General features: G+C 40.7%; 1 protein-coding gene across 3 annotated transcripts in view; it reads right to left on the reverse strand.

Annotated features, from left to right (window-relative positions):
* The window catches only part of fbln2 (fibulin 2), a 74906-nt gene extending 54473 nt beyond the window's left edge, over positions 1-20433 (reverse strand). The window contains exons 1-2 of one of the 3 annotated variants that reach the window (XR_006375243.1): positions 20304-20433; positions 16039-17955 (exon numbers count right to left, since the gene is read on the reverse strand). Coding sequence is in view for 2 of the 3 variants with exons in the window: in XM_044172020.1 (XP_044027955.1) it covers positions 16039-17848 (1810 nt within the window). In the remaining variant the exon portion in view is untranslated. The remainder of the gene's footprint in view (positions 1-16038; positions 17956-20303) is intronic. The other 2 variants (XM_044172020.1, XM_044172035.1) reach the window with 2 other exon arrangements.
* Positions 20434-20660: the final 227 nt, after the last annotated feature.

Below are 20660 nucleotides of genomic sequence, written 5' to 3' on the forward strand. Positions count from 1 at the left end.
CCCTAAAAGCCCACTTTCTTGTGATTGACCAACTTCCAACTAGCTAATGGGACCTCTAGCTGCACGGCTAACTGAGCTAACTAGCTATGGGTAGCTACTGTTTGCAGTTACTTTAGCAACAAAGCTAACTTTCCTTAAAAAAGCACTTACTGCGAGACATACTGCACAATCTCCTGAGCAGAGTTGTAACATAGCCAGAGCTATCTCCACACTTTGTTTTAGCACTGTGCCAGTGATGGAGAAAGCGCTATGAGCAGAGCAGTCGAATACTGAGACAGACTGAGTGGGTGGATGGGCGCGTCCCTGTACTTCGTGGGTGTGCTGTGCCTGGAGCAGATCATGAGGCGATGACCTTAGAAAAAAACGTTGGAAACCTGGTATTCAGAGCAGGCTGAAGCCTGAGCTTTTTCCTCACAGGGATTACTTTTACATACGTTTACCTCATTATTTGAAACTTTGGCCACATTTAATACTGTACATGTTACCAACACTGTAACATTATCTATATGACAGAAAATAAGGAAAAGCATAATAGTTCCCCTTTAAGTGTACTTTTTCAATGCTGTGAACACCACAAGCAAAATCCCATTGTATTGGACAGAGGCAGAAATAAAAACCAAAGCTATTCGCATTTACATACCACTAGATGTAAGTGAGAGGTTGCTGGGGTTTTTATGTAATTTGGGTGAACTGACCCTTTAAAGATGACATGTAATATATGAGATTGTTTGGAAAAGCCACAAGAAGTCTCATTACTGCTTCCCCCTGCAGTTCTGACTCCTTTGGCAGTAACACGAGCTGTGGTTCTTAAGCCTCAACTTCCAACTGTTACACTTGCTCTCCTCGCAAAACTATGTTATTACAAGAGGGCTTACTGCCTTGATTAGTTGAAAAAAATAATACTTTTCCCTAATTATCTCCACTCCTCCTCAAAAAGAAACAAAGCTTGTTTTTGTACTCGACAGCAGATCCAAGTGTTTGTTGAATCTCTCTCGTGCTTAAGTCCTACAAACATGGAAACAAATGCAGTTTTTGCATGATTAGCTGCTTGATGCTCCATTTTATGGCTAGCAGGCGGCATTGAAAGCAGTGTGACTGGGGTCATAACGAAAGTAGGCAGCCCACGCTCATGACCCATTCAGAGATAAGGAGAACACCCCGGATGACAGATGAGGGCCCCACTCTACATCATCATCTGCTTTTATTTAGACGATTTGCTTCCTGCCGACGAGCCCCACAAGCAAAATGGCTCTGACATCGGCTGAGAACAAAGCGGGAGAAGCTTTCACAGATCCACTTAAGATATGTAAAATAAAGCCATCAAGCGGAGTTATATGCAAGAAATATAACAAAAGATGAGAATCAGTATCACCCATTATTCATGATATCTATGCCAGTTGCTTTTAATGTCGACATCTTAAGAGACACTCTCTCTATTGTTGGGAATAACAACAAAAAAAATCTGTCTCTGATTTTCCACCCAGACAGTCGGTGAAGAGCTGAGCTTTATTCCATTCAGAGCCGAGGAAAAACGCCGGAGGCAGTGGAAATAAAGGAAGTACGTGTTCTTTTGTGTGTCTTACATTCTGCTCAGACAGTACGATACAATGACAAAAATGGGATCAGTCCAAGTTAGAATCAGTGTTTTTTTCTGGGCCACTATATAAACATTGGAACACCCTTTTGGCTCGTGCACCGTGCACTACAACACTAGCATACTGCAATGTGAAATCTTCAGGGGCCCATATTTCTAGGTAGTCATCAGTCTATGTGCTTAGCTGCAGAGAATGCAGTACTGTTTTGGTGATTGGGGTCATACAGTAGGTCGGGCTGACATCGGGCGGGAGTGTGCAAAGGAGCGGACCTTCATAACAGCGTTATTACTCAGGGACAGCAGGAACGCAAGAACCTCTGAGGCCAAGGCAATAACAGAATCCTCCCATCTATCTCATGCAAAGCTGCTTTCACGCCCTGACTTCAAATCAGAAAGAAAAAAAACAACCTCAGGGCACTTGAAGATCTAAAATCGGGGGACTGGAGACGGCACATAAGTAGGACACCTGAGGGTCGTCCACCTTAAAGCTGATAATCAGACAGAGCTTCTGCTGACATCGTAAATAACTAGGATTGTGTCCCTTTGCTCTGTTTTACTTCGAGTTACTGACACGCTTCGGGTCAAGTCAGTCCTGTCTGCAACACTTTTAGAGAGCCTGATGATTTGTGCCTGCTGCTGAGCCTGGCTGACTTAATTTAAAGGTTTTCCTCTTGACCTCAATAGCTTGTTCTGGCAAAGGTCTACCAAGAGTAGACCCTGCAACAACGTATATGGATTCCTCTGAAGGACAATAGCATACTGCAACTAAGAAAATAAATCAAAAACAACCGAAGCTTCCAGGTGTTGTTCTAGAAGTAAGAAAACCCTTAAAATCACATTTATGTTTGCAATAATGCAAATTACATAAAATTTAGAACTACAACCTTTCTCAACAGTATGTCCTATGGTTCACTCCCTTTGTCTAGAGGGAGATGATGACTTAAAAAACTGATTTAATGTATCTGTTTTTAGCAGCCTATAACAAACACCGTTTCTAACAAGCCCAAGGCAGTCGCAGGTCACCAGCTTAAAAGGCTCGATGATGGCGGGGGGGGTGAGAATGCATGGGGAGTCCCGAACAATGTAGACATTTTTTTGGACAGCAGAGATCACGGGTAAAAAGTTGAAAAGATGACATTGGAAGAGAGCGTGGGTGGATATCATGGAAAAGGGATAAACACATACAAAGACGCAGTGCAGACCTGAAAAAAAGAAAACGTGGAAGACATTTATTGTCATTTAGACAATAAACATGCTTCTTTCTTCTCTATTATTTCCAAAGCAGTGTTGATCATTTCTTCACGGAGCTAGGCTCCACTTGGAAACGCTGGGGGGTTTTCTGTTTTCACTTTAAATAACGCAGTTGCAATTACTGAAACTTCAATGGGCTTGTCACTTGTTACTTTTGTCTTGATAGCAGACAAACGCAGCCTATTTCCCAGATTTTCCGGTCGATGATCTAACGTCACCCGACTTTACGACAGCACAATGAATCACGTGAATCAGTCAATCAGCATTAGACTGTACACAGTGGCTGACAGTTCAGGCAATGTGGGTTTGCTGTCCTGGAAATATGGACATTATTTTTCCATCCTCAAGATCAAGGACAAAAATATAGTGGTGAGATGTAGTCTATGTGCAGGTGTGAGACTTTATCCACATCAAAGATGAGTGATTCTAATCTTCTGAAGCACCCAGCAAAACAACACGCTTCTACAAAGCTAATCGCAAAGAGGAGCCACTCCATCCAAACAGCCACTATCTCCGAGAATGGAAGCAGATATTTAAAAGTAACGCAAAAGATACTTTCCCTAGTAACAAATTACTTTTATATCAGTGATTGGTAAGTAATGAAATTACGTTTAAAGGAAAGTAACTAGTAACTGTGATTAATAACTAATTTTCAGTAACTTGCACAACACTGCATACCAAACTGTAGAAGGTCGTGTACAGGGCCGAACGTCGTTTGGGATGAACAGATGTACCATTAGACCTGTAATAGACAGTAAACCCCATGAACATGTTTAACTATATTAACGATATTGCATTGAGTTACAGAACCTACCTCGGATGTGACGAAAGGATTTCAGCTCTCTATGATAATGTCTTTTTGAATTTTATTTAATTGATTTGATTTCTTAAACCCATGGAATTGTGGAGCATCCTAAACACAAAGTAGCACGTAACCCTGCAACTGAAAATCATCAAAGTCATCTGACGATATATTGACACAATGAAGATGAAAACAAAAAACTGCATTGATTAAGAGGGCAGAAATAGTGGCTAAAATATCTTGCCAAACAAAACGCTGTGTTGAAATTGTTTCAGATAATAAGAGATGATTACACGACCACCTGGAAGAAACTGATGTGTGTTTGTTTTGGATGTGCTTGCCATAGTGAGTTTACTTCAAGTCATTGCAGTAAGTGACTATTCCTGGAATGTATCACTGCGACTGTTTTATTTTGTAATATTCTCCTTCCCTCTTGTGTCTGGTAGTGTTGCATCCTGTCTTTGATTGCTTTCATTGGTTCCACCTGCGTCTCATTGGCTCCCCTACCAGAGTTTTATTTAAGTCTGTGTTTCCTTTGTTCAGTGTCAGATCGTCGTTGCCCCATGTGCCCTGTGTTTTGGCCCGCATGGTTCCTCTGTGGATTTACCTTGTTGGGCGTTTACCTGAACTTCTCAACTGCCCTCAGTTGTTTAGCCTTCCTTCATAGTTAGAAAATAGTCATCTTTTGTTCATTCCACCGTCTCTGTGTGTATTGTCTGCATGTGGGTCCACCTCCTGAACTGAATGCAACAGGCAGACACCACTGTTTGTAGTTTCCAACGTTGGCTCCCACACAGTTTCTATTACTATACTTAAATTAATTCTCAATTCCCTAATCCCAGTCAAATGCTGGGGTCAGTTTTGTTTTCCTAACCTGCTAAGAATAAAATTGAATACTTTTGGCATGTAAATAGTCAAATATTAGGCAATCAAATCTCTAACCTTCAAGCTGTTTGAATGATCAATAGTGGCCCTGACAAAACCATATCAGTCATCAGTGTTGAACGCGCTCATGATTTTGGTGAACTCAATGTATCCTTTTGCTCACGCACTGTTTTACAGCACCCGGCAAGCCAGCGTTCTGGATCACAGAATCTGATGGGTCAGAATATTTAAATGACACCGAGCTGAAGCATCCGACCAGTCTTGGGGAAATATTTGGGAGTGAATGATGAAAACAAGAAATCATTTACAAAGGGTAAGGCCACAAGTCCCAAGCACCATAAAACACACAAAATGATGATATGAGCCAGTTAGCCTAAACTAATAGCAGTCTCTACACCCTGCTGAAGGATTCAAACCCCTTACTTTTGTATGAAGTGCTGATCAAATCACAGAAGCATGACGACAAGTTGGAAAGCAATCCTGCTGAAAAACCAAGGACAGAAAGTTCAGAGAGAGACGGCTCTTTGGAGACTACTGAATTCGATTTGAAGTCTTTCGAATCCAAGTGGATCCCTGTTCTGTCTTTTCAGCCATGGCGGCTAACACTACTCATGCTAACTACCCAATTATTCCAAACAACTGTGAACCATAAAACTCATCACCTTCTGTGCACCAGAAGCTTATTCCAAGTGATAAGAACTGAAAACCAAAAACCACAATCACCATTGTTTTACTGAACTAATGATGACTGAAATGAGAAACTGACTTTCAGTTGTAGAAAAAGTCAGACTACAGCTTTAATTGCCTCTGAATGAAAACCATTAAAATATTGTGCCTGTCCCAAAATGGCCCTTCTCTCTCTCTCTCAACCTCCAACGCTAATTAATTTGCTATTTTGAGGTAGTCATTATAAATAATCAAATGCGAATGCCCCTAATCAACACTGGTGTCGGAGGAAGCATGTGGGTGATAAAACCAGGCTTGGCTTAAATTTCAGGCAGCAGAGCCAAGGACAAACTGCAAATGGCTTTAGTGACTCGAACTCCATTTGTTCATGTTTGTAATGTAAAAATAGTTCTTTGCAAGTATTTAAAAGGTGACCTTAGTGTGATAATTAGAAACTGGAAGCAGAGGCATACAGAGCCAGGTGGCAGGTCCGTGCTGGGACAGGAGTTATAGACAGGATGAGTTTGTCTTGATGATGCAGAGTTGAGCCAAAAAAACAATCACTGTCTCTTTAGGACCCATCAGTGATTAACACTCTGGTTTGTGTCATAAAAATCTGCTCCCTCTGCCTTTCACCATGGCTGATTTGTTAGCAAACTGACATGAAACAATGCTGAGGCGATGAAGAAACTCTGATGTTGGACATTTCACTTTGGGTTACAGGGAATTTAATGTATGGAATCATAGGTATGTCCCAATAACAACACTTGCTATCTTGAGTGCTTACAGGAAAACAATAGCTTATTACAAGTTGGGAATTTAGTAGCTCTGATAATTCCTATCAGCTAACTGGACGCAGCAACATAAATAGTCAAGTTAAAGTTAAATTTAGAACAAAAACAAAGGTGAGGGAGTTCCCTGAGACAAACAATGGGGATCAGTGATTGGTCGCACATTCACAGCTCATTAACATTTCTGTATGGCGACACCGTCCTCCACACATTTGCAGTCTTAACAGGCACTTGGGCACTGTTGACAATAATTGAAAATACGTCATATCAAGTAGAAACTTGATTTCTTGCAAATACGATAAGGGACTACTGGGACAGACCCTATGTACTGTATGTCCATGACATGAAGAACAAGTAAACAACCTGCAGTGAATCCACACTCTCAGTGGTTTTGAATCCCTTAATGTATGAGACAAGTGCTTCAACATGACACAACTGTAAGTGATGTAAGATAAATGCGCACTCAGCCGGGAAATCCAGTCAGTCACTTCAGCCAACATCACATGTGGTACAGCATTTCAGCAGTTCACTCATCATGTTATACATAGCTCAGTTTTAACAGTGGTACTGTGATTCCGTAAATCATTTCTGTCACTAATACAGACATGTGCCTTTTTAAGCTTCGTGTACATACGCTGCTTGGATGCAGTCCAGTGTTTTGCTATTGTATATCCCAGAGGAAGCAGTGTGGTTATAGGTGAACAGATGGAAACTTTTGTCTCGCATTCAAAGAACACATGCAGACTACCTGGGCGCAGGTCTGAGAGTCTGCTGGATGAGCTCTGCTCATAGAGCTGAAAGAGATTTTGTAGAAATGATGACGTAAAAACTTTTGTCTCTTTGCGGTGCCGCATGGACAGCCATGAGCGGTCCAGACTGTGTGAAGCATATTCCATGACCATACTATCTGTCAGGGCCTGGGAGTGTGACTGGCATTTTGATTGCAGTTTCTCAGGGGACTGTCTGGGACCTTGACTCTGGATCACAAAAAAGTACTTGTGGAGGCACACAAGATCCAGTGTGGGGCTCGACTTAAGGAAAAAACATGTTTTCTGCTATGGAGAGTTATAGTTATATATTTTAAAGGAGTAATAACTAATGTTTTACAGCTCTACAGCAGATGACCATTATAACTCTGCAGACAGTTAACGGGTTTAACTATACCAGTGAGTCAAGAATTACATCACTGGGAGCTGAGATTTCAGGCTTTTCAACACACGTCCCAGGCTGTACTGTGTATTAGAACAAATAGTCCCCAGATATTAGAGCGTCAAGATGCTCCCAGCAGCTACCATGTCGCAAGGCTGGGAGTCTCCTTTCTCAAGCCAAAAAGGCAATTGAAAAATGAGTGTTATTCCACTATTTGCTATGGTGATATACTTAAATGCATGTTTCTATTAGACCTGAGCTGTGATTGACTGTCTGCTAAAAGTAGCTTAGCCAACTTTGCTAGGAGCTGTGGGAGCAGCGAACAGAAACTAATCTCTACACTCTGTCTCCGTCTGTCACCCTCTCTATCTCCATTACAGTTAGTGTTGTAGTGAGGTCAGACTCAGGTTGTTAAAGTTTCTAGTCTGCAATGCTATTATCCTGTGTTGCTCTGTGTACAATGACACAGCTGGAAAAGTGCAGTGAGTCGTTTGACAAATGAGATTCGACCTGGCGGCTTCTGACCGATGACTGGAATCATCTCGTCAATCACCATGTCCTCTACATGTATCATCAGCTGGTGAGGATGCTGACTTATACATGTAGCTTTAGTCCTTTAGCATGATATCATGTATGTAGCTACCGAGTGCATGTGTAAGACCTTTTGGCAGGGTTGCCATTTTAAATTGAGACGGCATTATTTACCAACTTATCGAGCTAAATGCACTTAGCTCGATAACGAAAGCTGATCAAATCTGCCAGCTAAAGTAACATTTATGGTCACTGAATGAAAAGCCTGCTTGTGTGTGAAATTATTAATACATTATTTAAAAAATGAATGAGTTTCGAGTGGTGAATCTGCCATCATTATTAATACTGTAAACTGTATTATTTGCAGTGTTAGATAGGCAAGCGTACTTTCATTATTTAATGTGCCAGATTTATTAGTGTAGTGTTTCTTGTTACAGTACATGCTTATAGAAAATTACATAATGTCCCTTTTAATTCTTCCAATAAATGCAATCAATACACCAGAAATTAAGTTTGGGGGAATCACAAACATCTCAGACAGCTGTTGTCATCGTGCCTGATTGCAGTATCATCACAGAAACATTTGAAAAGTCACTTCAGGACTGACTCACCTGAGCCCAGGGACAGAGTGTGAAGCAGCTGCCTGACAAATGAATCATTCTCGTTCGATTGACCAGCCACTCTATCACCCTGACAGACCGTTTAGGATACCGTACTGGCTGAGCGTCATTTATATAATTCACTGTAGGCAGGGGGCAGGTGAAGTGCTGCACTGCAAAAATCTTTCTACAAACAAGTCAAAGATTGTGTAATCTACAGAAAATTGGTGAGGAGATTCAGACAAGGGTTGAGTACGGAGCGTGGAGTAAGGAATAGAGATTCATTGTGTTCTCGACAAAATCTTTTCCCAGGAAAAATACCTGAACTAAACTGGGATTTATTTATTTTTTTTTTTTTTACATTTTACTGAAAAAATGAATGTGTGTTATCTGGTAACTAGCAAACAAGTACATAATACAACACTTGCTTGTCCATTATGTCATTAATAATTAAATGATCACTTATCTGTTAAAAGGTTTTATCACTTAAGTCTTCACCTAAACTTTTTTCTGGTAAACAATCTCAAGTGAATGCAGCATAAAATCACTTTTTGCCCCTGTCTGTTCCAAATAACTAACTATACACAATAGGTGATTTTGTAAATGTTTAGCAGGGGGTATACCCCCCCCCCCAAGATCAAAACCAGTATGTCTCATATGTTCCGAGATTGTGATGATTATTAAAAGCGGCAATGTGAAATGCCACTACGAGACAAAGTACAGGTTAACAAGGGGGACGGATTGTGGTCATTTTGTTAACTATACACCACAATACCCAGCATGCCTGTCAGCGTTATCCTAAATGTAAAAGGATGCAGTCTGTCACAGGAAATGCGCCCCAGCTGCAAATATTGAAGAAAACTTTCCTCTGGCTCTCCTAGCATTAGGCCCTACTATCTTTCTAACCAATCCGCCATGACCGTTAATAAGCAATGACTTCCACCTGCTCGAGGATGGTGTATATCTTCACTTTACGTTGTAACACGAACAGTGCAACCCGTTTTTTACTATGTTACAGTATAACTCCCACACTACTTCCAATTAAGCTCCATACACACAGCCGGTGCAACAGGTCTCTGCTGTATCAGTTCATCTCTTGGTCAATAAAACATCAGAAACGGGTGAAAAATGCCTATGAATGCCAATAAAAAAAGCTCAAGGTAATGTCAACAAATGTCTTTGTTGAAGCAACAGTCCAAAATATATATCATATATCATATAAGATATTTAATTTACTATATTGTAAGACAAAGCAGCCGATTCTCCCGTTTGAGAAGCTGGAACTGTCAAATGTTTGGCATTTTTACTTAAACGACTAATCGATAATCAAAGTTGCCGATTAAATTTTCTGTCCATCAACTAATCGATTTAAGGCAGATTTTTTTTTTGAGAGGCAGAGTTCTACTTCGCATATGTCACCACTAATGATTTTCTGTTTTTTAATGTTAAAATGGTGACATTCTGATTGTCAAATAGGAGTATGGCATAATATTACACCAAGGTATAAAGGCAAAACAAATCCTTTTTTTCATTTGTGTGAAAAAAAACCCACAAAATCCAAAACATAAACAGATGTATTTCTAGCAGATAACGTGCGAGGCAAGGTTTGTCTTGCACGTTTTCATCAAAAAGATTACCACAAAGACAATTTTATAAAAAAAAATCAGGCCACTTGTGTCAGATGTTGAAGAGTTGCCAAGTTCTATCCGTCTATCCTGAGACGATGAGGAAGAACTGATAAACTTCATTATCAGCAGCCTGGAGAGAGGCCCTGCCTGGCCCTCCCCTCTATCTCCACCATAAGATTGTGAGCAGCCACCTGTCTGTACTCCGGAGCATTATATATCTGGAGGAAGCACTTTATCTGGAATAAGAGCACCCTGCCACACCAACAGATATCTCCGCCTCAGATTATCCTCCTGCATATGCTACAGAGGACAAGCCATGTGTCATTTTCAGGAAGAAACTCTCCACTGCACACGTCCCACCTTTATTACCATGAATCAATGTGCAAATGGCCTGAGAATAAATCAAACGTGGCACACAGTGATTATGTAATTACATTATCTCATCGAAGGATTAATTGATTAAGACCAGCCTCCTAATAGATGAAGAGCTGGATCATTTTATCATCCACGTGCTTCGATTAAAAGTGTTGAGTGGACGTCTCATGATGTCATGTTAGTAGAGAGCTTTACACACAGTAAAGCAACAGCTATACAATGCAACAGTCCTGCAATAACTCCCACATTTATAAAGCTTAGTATTTGTTGATACAACTCTGTGGTCATAGTTTAGACTATACAGTGTGTGCTGCTGTGTTAGATTGCATGATGGCCTTAAATGTATTGGGTTGCAACTAATGATTATTTTAAAACCCTTTAAAAAGGACCCACGTTTTTGCACAAGCCCAAAAATAACATCCAAACTAAAATGGTTTCTATTGATTACGTTTGATTGTTGAGTTTCCTCTTCTCAAAACTACTATCAAAAAATCAGCATTAGTCTAGTTATAAATTTATGAAAGCACAAACATGAAAAAATGTTTTTTTGTTCGTTTTTTTATTTTACTGTTCTGTTTTTTTTTTTTGTGCACTCCTGTTAGAAAATAAGCAACAGTTGTCCCAGTGACATTGGGCTCTCTCTGTCCCTCCCTCCAGCCTCCAGGCCTTCTTTACCTGTCCACCAGATGCCCTCAGACGTTTCCACTGGTCCCATTCACCTGACCCCTACATGCACCTCCTCACCTGTTCCTCATTCCCCAGTTACCTGTCAGTATTTATACCAGCCCCTTCCCCCCGCTCAGTTGCCATACTGTCAGTGCTGCTTATGCCTTTGCTTTCTAGCTGTTTGAACCTAAACCTGCACCTGATCTGTTCCTGCCTTTTTGTTGCCTGTTCCTGTGTTTTGACCTGTTGCCTGTCATGCCCCTCTTCATCCCCTTGAGTAAACTTCTCTTTATCCTACCTGCTTGCTTGGAGTGTATTTGTTTGTGTCATCCTCACTTCAGCAGACGTGTCTCATAGAATCATGAGGCTTTCAAACAGTGTATGGCTGTCACGGCCCATAGGGGGCAGCTTATTAAGGAGTTTCATAATCATTTAGTTATTGACATTTTTCAGAATAAGTTACCAATGTACGGTCAGAAACAGGGATGACACAATTAGTCGATTAATCAATTAGTCAATCAACAATTAATCAGCAACTATTTTGATAACTGAATAATTTTTCAAACAAAAATGCCAAACTTGTTCCAGCTGCTCAGATGTGAGGATTTGCTGCTTTTCATTGTCATATGATAGTTAACTGAGTGGTTTGTTTGTTTGTTTTTTGGAGTGTTGGTTGAACAAATCAAGCAATTTAAAGGCATCACCTTGGACTCTGGGAATTTATCATTTATGTAATGGACATTTGTCACTGTTTTCTGACATCTTATAGACAAAATGATTAATCGATTATTTGGGACAATAGTCGTCAGGTTAATCAATAACGAAAATAATCGTTAGTTACGGCCCTAGTCAGAGAATCTTCACATTTAATACAGTGGAACAAGCTGAAACAGATGTTTGGTATTTTTACTCGACAAATTACTTTAAAAAACTACTGGATTATCAAAACAGTGATATTATATTCTGTTGATTTTCCAACCAATTAATCGGCTAATTATTTCCACTATAAAAATGCCTTTAATATTATATCCCCAAAAACTACTAGAGTTTGAATCGAAACCTTAATGAATGCATACAATGTATTTACATAGGCAGTGTTTATTGAATGATTATTGTATTGCATCACATTATACTATGCAGGCATTGCTGCTGTTGTGCTTTATACACTGTAGACTAATACAGGGATTGAGTCTGACTCTGCATATCTAAGCCCTCCAGGGCACCAACATCTGGATCTGCTGCTGCCTCGTGCTGCACACACCTTTTTTTTAAAAGCCATTTCATATGTATCAGCAACAGATCAAATAACTAATCTATCCCACATAAAGTGCAATGACCTGCTAAACTATTTCGACCAAGCATTTAGGACAAAATAAATGTCTTTATGCTTCACTCTACCATCAGTTTATATGATCCACTCTGTGATTCAATCTATAGCCACTTCATGAGTGCTCTTTCATTTGCTGCTGTGGAGAAAATGTACAGGAACAGAAGTGTTTCACTTTTCCACTTTCTTTGAAGTAAATATAAAAACTGTATATTTGGCATGAGCAGTGATTTCACCTATACTGTATGACTGAGAGGAAAAAAGTGGCACTTATGGAAACTCAAATTTCTTTCAACAGAAAATCCAAGAAGCAGACGACACAGTACCGCGTACACTAATGGACACCACAAACGCCTCAAACTTCGGGATCCTAAAAAATACAGTAATATACAGTTTCCAAATCTTTTAAATGAAAACTTATAAATCTCAGACACACCTCTGAAATAAAAGTATCTGAAGACTGGAGGCCAGAAAGAACAAATCCAGATTCTCAAGCTCCCGTGTCTGAGGCAACATGCAGTCAAAGCGTGGCGAGGCCCTGTGTGCTGGGTGAGGGATTTACTGTTGAGACTGCTGTGGGAGGATGTTCACGACAGGAGTGCTCCAGACAGACCCTGAGCTCACTATTTATGTTGCTCTTCAGATACCTGGGGCCCGGCGAGTGTCTCCACTCCGTGGGACAGAGGAAGGGAGCATTGTTCTGTGAGGACAATGTTTGAAAGACTGAGTTTTAAATGATTTATATTTATATCGGAGATTTAAAAATGTAAAATCAGAATGTACATTGAGGACTACTGTCTAAAATCTTCCAGCATTAAAGCTGCACTAATCAATTTTTTTTTTTTATAGGTCAAAACCCACTGTACACTACCTGTCCACCAGCAAACCAAAGGCAAAGTAAGCACTAGCTGGTGAGCATAGTGGAGCTGCAAAATTAAATTTGGTTTATTAACAGTGGTTCAGATGACTGTGTAGTCATAGAGACATACATGGAGACAGTTATCACGCATCTGCAGTTCCCCTCAGCTATACAGAGCCTTTTAGCATCTTTCAGCCATGGTTTAGGTTTTATGGCCCGCAACTTTACTTGACCCAGCCAAACTGTATTTTGTAGAAACATACAAGTGCCACAAGATGGCAATAGCTACATTTGACGATTGATGGGAACCATGCAAGTCACTTACATTTTCCCGTTATTGGCACCTCTCTGTCATCATCTAGCTTCGGAAAGCAGGAAATGTGGTCTCATATGAGCTGAAACAAAAGAACCTGCCCAACAGCAGTAAGGTCTAGACCAGACATGGGCTTATTAATCCGGCTCGCCGAACGTGACCAAATTATATTAAAATAGGTACGGGTAAACCTTGTTCAATTTACCTTTCCCCTGTAATGCCCACGTTTCCCCAAAAGATGGCACACTTCCGCTACATTGACGGAGGAGATGGGCGCATTTTTGAAGTCGGTGGGGAAATCTGACGAATTTCCTGAGCAAAGCAACAAGAACTGGTTTTGTGATTTTGCGTTTGCTGTGGACATATTTTCACACTTGTGAGCTGAATGTGAAACTACAGGGGAAAGATCAGTTTGTGCACGAAATGTACAAACATGTTACAGCCTTCAACTCTAAGCTAACTTTATTCTCCAGACAAATTGCAAACACATCTTTCACTCATTTCACCACACTTGGCACGCAGAAAGAGGCGACGCGAAACGCAAAGAAATACAGCAAATTACTGGATGACCTGCATGGAGAATTCAGCCGTCACGTCAATGACTTTGAAAACATTGAAAAGTCACTTCAACTGGTGTCCTGTCCCCTGTCGCAAGACCATGAAACCGCACCACAAGAAGTGCAATTGGAACTGATCGATCTTCAGTCTGACTCCGTCTTAAAGGAGAAGTTCAGCTCTCTTAAACTGAATGACTTTTATGCTTCACTTAACGAAGCCATGTTTCCAAACCTCCGGAAGACGGCACAGAAGATGCTGACTTTGTTTGGTTCGACCTACGTACTGTATGTGAGCAGACATTCAGCGTCATGAACATCAACAAAGCCCCTCACAGATCCAGGTTAACTGACCAACACCTGGGATCCATCCTGAGAATTGTCACAACAAAACTTACTCCAGATTTTGATGAACTGGCAAAACAAGGAGTTCAACAACACTGTTCCCACTGAAACTGAAATTGAGTTTTTCTGCTGTGTTTATTGATGCACTGGCAAAAAAAAAAAAAGATCAACAAGTTGTTGATCTTTGGCACTTGATGAAACTGAATTTGTGTTTTTCTGCCGTGTTTATTCAACTGAAATTTAATAAATTAATTATTAATTTAATTAATGCATTTAGAAAACAATTTGTACAATGAGCCTTGCATATTCATGCTTTGCAACATGTTACAGGCCAAATCTCTAATGTAATAAATATATATATATATATATATATATATATATATATATATATATATATATATATATATATAGATATATAGATATATAGATATATATATAGATATATAGATATATAGATATATATAGATATAGATATATAGATATATAGATATATATATATATAGATATAGATATAGATAGATATATATAGATATATAGATATAGATATATATAGATATAGATATATATAGATATAAATATATATAGATATAGATATAGATATATAGATATAGATATATATATAGATATATAGATATATAGATATAGATATATATAGATATAGATATCTATATAGATATATATAGATATCTATATATATTCTGGCCCAGCCCCTCAATCAAATTTTAGAACCCATTGTGGCCCGTGAGTCAAAAAGTTTGCCCAGTCCTGTTCTAGACAGCCAAGCTTTTATTTCCATGTTTTTTCCTGACATTAGAACCTTGTGCTCAGGTAGACATTTTGTTTGCCCCAAGCTGATGGGAACGCGACATTTCGAACACTGGCTTAAAATTCCCTTGATTGTGGAATCTAACGATTGTGCAAAATGATCGTGATCTGCTCAAATAATCATCATGTAATAATTGCGACAGGCCTAGTAGATACCGGACTTACATTCATCAGGTGGCCAGAAACACAACTATAAATGAATGCTAAAGCAGCTTCAAGTCTGGATGTGTAAATAAGCAACTGTTAGCTAAAACATTAGCCATATGAACATTATACTGTATGTCAATGTTTCAGCTTGTTCCACTGTCCCCTAGTGGCCAAAATATATTATATATTTGGGAGTTTTGGAAATCTGATAACGGTATATTGGCCTGTAGTAATTTTTTTTAAACTTAAACACATGACATAAACAACAATCTTGCTATGGATCCCTTACCAAGACCAAGATACATACTGAGCATAACATTTTACTGTGTAAAAATTCAACTTGTCAGTGCTGTCGGGTGGACGAACTATGGAACGGTGACACTGTTTCTAAATTACCTAAGACCTAGTTTGGCATTTCTACATTGCAATTTCTTGTTGCTTATCAGCTGACATAAAAACTAATATGGCTGGCCAATTTATTGGTCTAGCTCTAATAAAAAGTAAAACACGTTGTGGTTACACACTCTCCTACACCTCTGCTCTTGTTATTCCTTATTTTTGGGGCAGAAGCAGGTACTGTAATGTAGAAATGTATTGGAAAAATCTGTTTCCATCAGTTTTTTCACACTCAAATTGATAATGCATCAAGTAATCTATAGTCCGTTCACGTTGGTAACTGGATTACATTCTGAGCATGTTGGTCTGTGCTGTGAAAGCATCTTTTGACTTACCTCCATCAGGTTTGATGAGCAAAACAGGGCGATCTTCCTTCACCTCTTCCTGGTCTTCACTGTGAAGGTTAAACAGCCTCTGACCTGGCGTTCTGCTCGGCTCACTCTCATCCAGCTTTAACCTTACTGGCGGCTGGGTGGTGGTAATAAAATGGACCATAGGGGTTGTCAGGTACTCAGGTCTCCTGGGGGAGCTGGTGCTGGGCTCGGGTGTGGTCTTTTCGTAGCTGCTGGTTGGATCGTTGCTCTCTGACTCCTCCTCATGGCTTCTCTCCAGTTGTGCTGACTTTATCTTGTAGGGCACATCCCTTTCTTCAGGCCCAGTGACACTACGAAATGTTACTATTTCTTCCTCCTCCTCTCCATTAACCCCATCCTCACTGTCCGGCGCAACTGTCCCCTGTAATTCTTTTTGACCATTTGAGCTTGCCTGGGAATGGAGTGGGCTCTCTGGGCTTCTCAGCATGTACAGCGGAAAATTCACTGTATCTGATCGTCTCTGCTGATTGGTTAGACTGTCTGTGCCTCTCACTGGATGACTAACGTTGATCTGACTCTTTGAACCTCTGGGTGTCACACTGTCTGATGCATTTTGGTGATGCGTCTTAGTCTCAGAGCTTCTCTGATGAACTGCACTCTCTGAACTCATATGTGGATTCTCGGGGTGTTTCTCACTCCCCAATCCTCGGTTAAGTGGAAATATGTCACTATCCAAACTTTTGAGTACATGCAATGGATTCTCTAAATCTGTCTGTGTAGTCAGATCACTGAATGTGACACTTTGCACACTTGTTACACCCTGTGAAGGCTGCCAAGAAGTAGTGGCGTCCTTGTGCATATGTGGCCTGACAGTACTCTGCTCTACTCTCGGGGGACTTTCTGTCAATTCCTCTCTATCTGCAGGATGGTCATGAACTCTGTATCGTTCTCTCAGCTCCAGCTTGCTTTGTCTGTCAAAGCTTTGAAGGGAAGAGGTTCTGTCAGGTCTGTCAGAGCCTCGGGACACAGAGATGACCTTGTTGGAGGAGGAAGACTGGGTCGGGAAGACCAGAGATTGAGGGTAGGTCTCTGGAAAATCTGTAGGACCATAATCATACTCTTCTGGCTCCTCCTTATCCAAAGGAGACAATTTGAAGAGAGGAAGATTCCCGTTAGGAGGAAGGCTATACGGTGTGGAGGACTGATCTATGCGCCCTTGTTTGTCAAACCTGTGGCGGTAACTGTTGTGCCTGCTGGCTCTGTCCTCCTCTGTTTGTGCAGCTATATGTTTATGGACTTTGTGCAGGTCACAGTCTGGCACAGGGTAGCACATTAGTTTCCCCCCTTCGTTGGGGCAGTGGCAGACCCGGCAGGGATCGATGTGGAAGGAGTGTCCAGCCTCGTACTTTTGCCCGTCATGGACGCATCCAACGCGTTCACACTGCATGCAGCCGTCTGCAGGCTCTGAAACCTCGATGCAGTTTGGAGGAATATCAGGACAGCTGATGAAGTGGCAGCTGATCCGGCCCCCTCCCGCGGGGCAGGAGCACTCTGTGCTGCCATAATCAACAAAGTAAGAGTCTCCCTCGGGCACCTTGCCATTCTTGAATCCAGCATTGATGCAATCATAGTATTGGTAACCCTCGCATGTGCATCCTTTTTGCAGGCATGAAGCGCAACAGGCGCCACTCTCCAGCACTTCTTCGATACAGTTGTCCAGCTGGGGACAGTCCACACCAGAGCAGTCACGCTGGCACAAGCACACACTCACGTAGAGGAAGAGAAATGTACACCTCAGCAGTGTTACTTCAATTATTCCAAGACCAGCCATGGCACCAGGTGTGCACACAACAGTCAAAGGAGATCGGGTATCGTCCACGGGCTTTAGTTTGCCTTCAGGGATTCTGGCACATTCTGCCCATGTGAACCACCTCTACTCTGCAAGAAATTAGAGAAAGAGAGACAGACAAGCAGAGAGAGGCTTAGTTCTCAAAATGAAAGCAGACCAGCATCTGGCTTCATAGTTGAGCTCACAAGAGTCCAATTTTTACAACCTCATAGTTGTCCTAACAATAAGACTACATACTCCTCATTAACATCAGCTGCAGTATAGTGTTCTGAATCATAATGCAGGCTGTCATCATGATGAAACTTGGAAGCTGCCCGAGTCTTACATTTCTACCACATCGTTGATTATCTCCATAAGAAAAATTGCCATAACAATCTTGTGTTGCAATCAACTCTAAAGTCTAACTGCTGAACATGGAGACTTCATAATGCTTTAGCCGTTGAGTTTGTTGGAAATTGATTACACTTTATGGAAAGTATATTGTCTGAGTAGAGATCAGAGTACAAAGTCATCATCATTAAATAAATTCATGAAGACTTTTGTTAATTTTGTAAAATATAATCAATGCCTCAAATTTGACACAAATCCCTTCTGCTCCACGCTGTTCTGTTCTGAACTACACAAACTACACATTCTCTTTTGGACAGATCTAATATATCACCAACGACACCTAAGCATATTTTCCCATGGCAATGGATGCTGGCTAGCCTGTAGGTCATCTCTACAAGTAAACACACACACACACACACACACATCAAACTGCTCTGTCCCTGGGCTGATATTCAAAGTATCTATGAAGTGCTGAATTCAACACTGATTTGTCACAAATGGTGCTGTCAGAAGTCAGTAAAGCTGCTCTAAATAAGGAAAGTTATTCACATCGTCATCTGTGATGTGAGTCATGAGCAACACATTTAAAGAGGGAACCAGAGGATGGCCTTAACAGCTCGGGAATGGTTCACACATTTTACTCAGAAGTGTATTATATTATACACTGCTTTTGTTACCTTTGCAATGCAATGTAATACAAAAGCATCCAAACACATAAATAACTTGACACCTTGCACTTAAAGAATGTTGTGACACAGTGGAGTGTAGTTGAATTGTTCTATTTATGAAATAATAACTAATATTTCAAAGCATTTTATTTAGAAACCAAAGCCACTAATTTTGTTTGTTATCAGTCGTTCCATGTTTCAGGTTTTCAAAACCAGCAAACTGAACTTCCTTGGCATGGCAAGAAGTAAACGTAAAACAATTGTGTTTAGTTAGAAGTTCAGTCATTTGTTCTGGAGCTTCCCAGACCATTCGAATGAAAAGTATGGTTTTGATATTTTACAGGGTCAATGCCAAGCAATTTGAACCACAAAATAGAAAGTGTGAAGCAGAGAAAAAGAAGAGGGGTTGACTAATTGGCATTTCTTGCTCTAAACTTTCAGAGCTGGAGCTCCTGTGACAGCCTCCCTGGGGGGATAGCTAGCCCCAGCCCACCCCAAAGCCCTTCTGTCACTGATCTGAGCTTATTTCTAGCCTGAGAAGTGGGGATCACAGCAATTCTGTCAGTGGAAGTGACATCCAGTGTTACTGTACTAGACATAATAAAAGTTGGCAAGGCAGCAAAAGAATGCAAACTGAGTAATCGACGCAGCCTGGTGTTTCCCAGAGCAGTGAGGGATGGGGGATTCCTCTGTTTTCTCTGTTCCTGCACACCCACTCTGCTGATCTCTAAACAGTCCCTGATGCAATGCAGCGCTGCCTACATGCACACAAATCTGACCATTCTTTTAAAACCTCACTTATGAAAAACAACTGTGATAGGACAGCTTCTCAGAAAGATGCTATGCACCTCTGACTATATAACTTACTCTGGAATACATGCAGGGAGATTAATACAGTGGTGTATTAAAGATACAATTAACTAAGTTAAAATCTCTTAAGTCATGATTGTTTGCAATACAGATATTACAAAAACTTTGAATACATCTATTGAAGTTTTCTTGTGGAGCATGTGTCACACCTGTATGCAATTAGCAACATAAAAAATCTAGTCTTTAAATAATTAATTGCAATAATTTACAATAGATAAGACAAAAAAAACAACAACTAGAGACTTGGTATGTTCTTCAGTCAAAGTCTTGTGCACAAACTGCACTGCAGACTGTCATCTCTGTCCACCGATAAGTGGGAAAGGAATCCGATTTAACCACTCGTTGCAAGATTGTAGTTTAAAGGAAGTAGCTACAAAGTAGAATTCCAGTTCCCCAATGAAACTAGCGGGGTTTTTGGTTTCTGGTTTGTGTTTAAAGTAGGCTAATCCGTATTGAGCAAAGTTCCTACCACAACCTCCATGCATTAAACTGAATGTTTTAGGCAGGCGAAGTAAAAAGTCGCGGACACACAACAAGTAAAGCACTTTGTAGGTGCCGGTTTGTGTTACCTTGTCATGTACGGGCTGATGGGCTGGAGAGCCGCCGGCTGCCGGTCCTCTGAGCGCCGCGAGTCTGAACCTTTTGACCGTCGCAGCGCTGCTCGGACCGGGCGGGCGGGCGGAGGAGGAGGGGGAGGTACGAAAAGTTTCCCCTGCTGGAGAGTCCGGAGGAGATCTAGGACCGGCCCACAGAATGCAGGTAAAGGGAGATTCATTTGACCTGGTGAGCTTTGGCTCATGGACAGAAGTTATTAAAAATGTAACATGTAAAGAAAAAAAAAAAAAGAGAAGAAGACAAGAATTGCATTCACAGTGTCATTCACAACATTTTGCCTATGGCAACAAGCTGGATTCCAAAAAAATACA

Source organism: Siniperca chuatsi, linkage group LG2 (genome assembly GCF_020085105.1).
Source record: "Siniperca chuatsi isolate FFG_IHB_CAS linkage group LG2, ASM2008510v1, whole genome shotgun sequence".
Classification (NCBI taxonomy): domain Eukaryota; kingdom Metazoa; phylum Chordata; class Actinopteri; order Centrarchiformes; family Sinipercidae; genus Siniperca; species Siniperca chuatsi.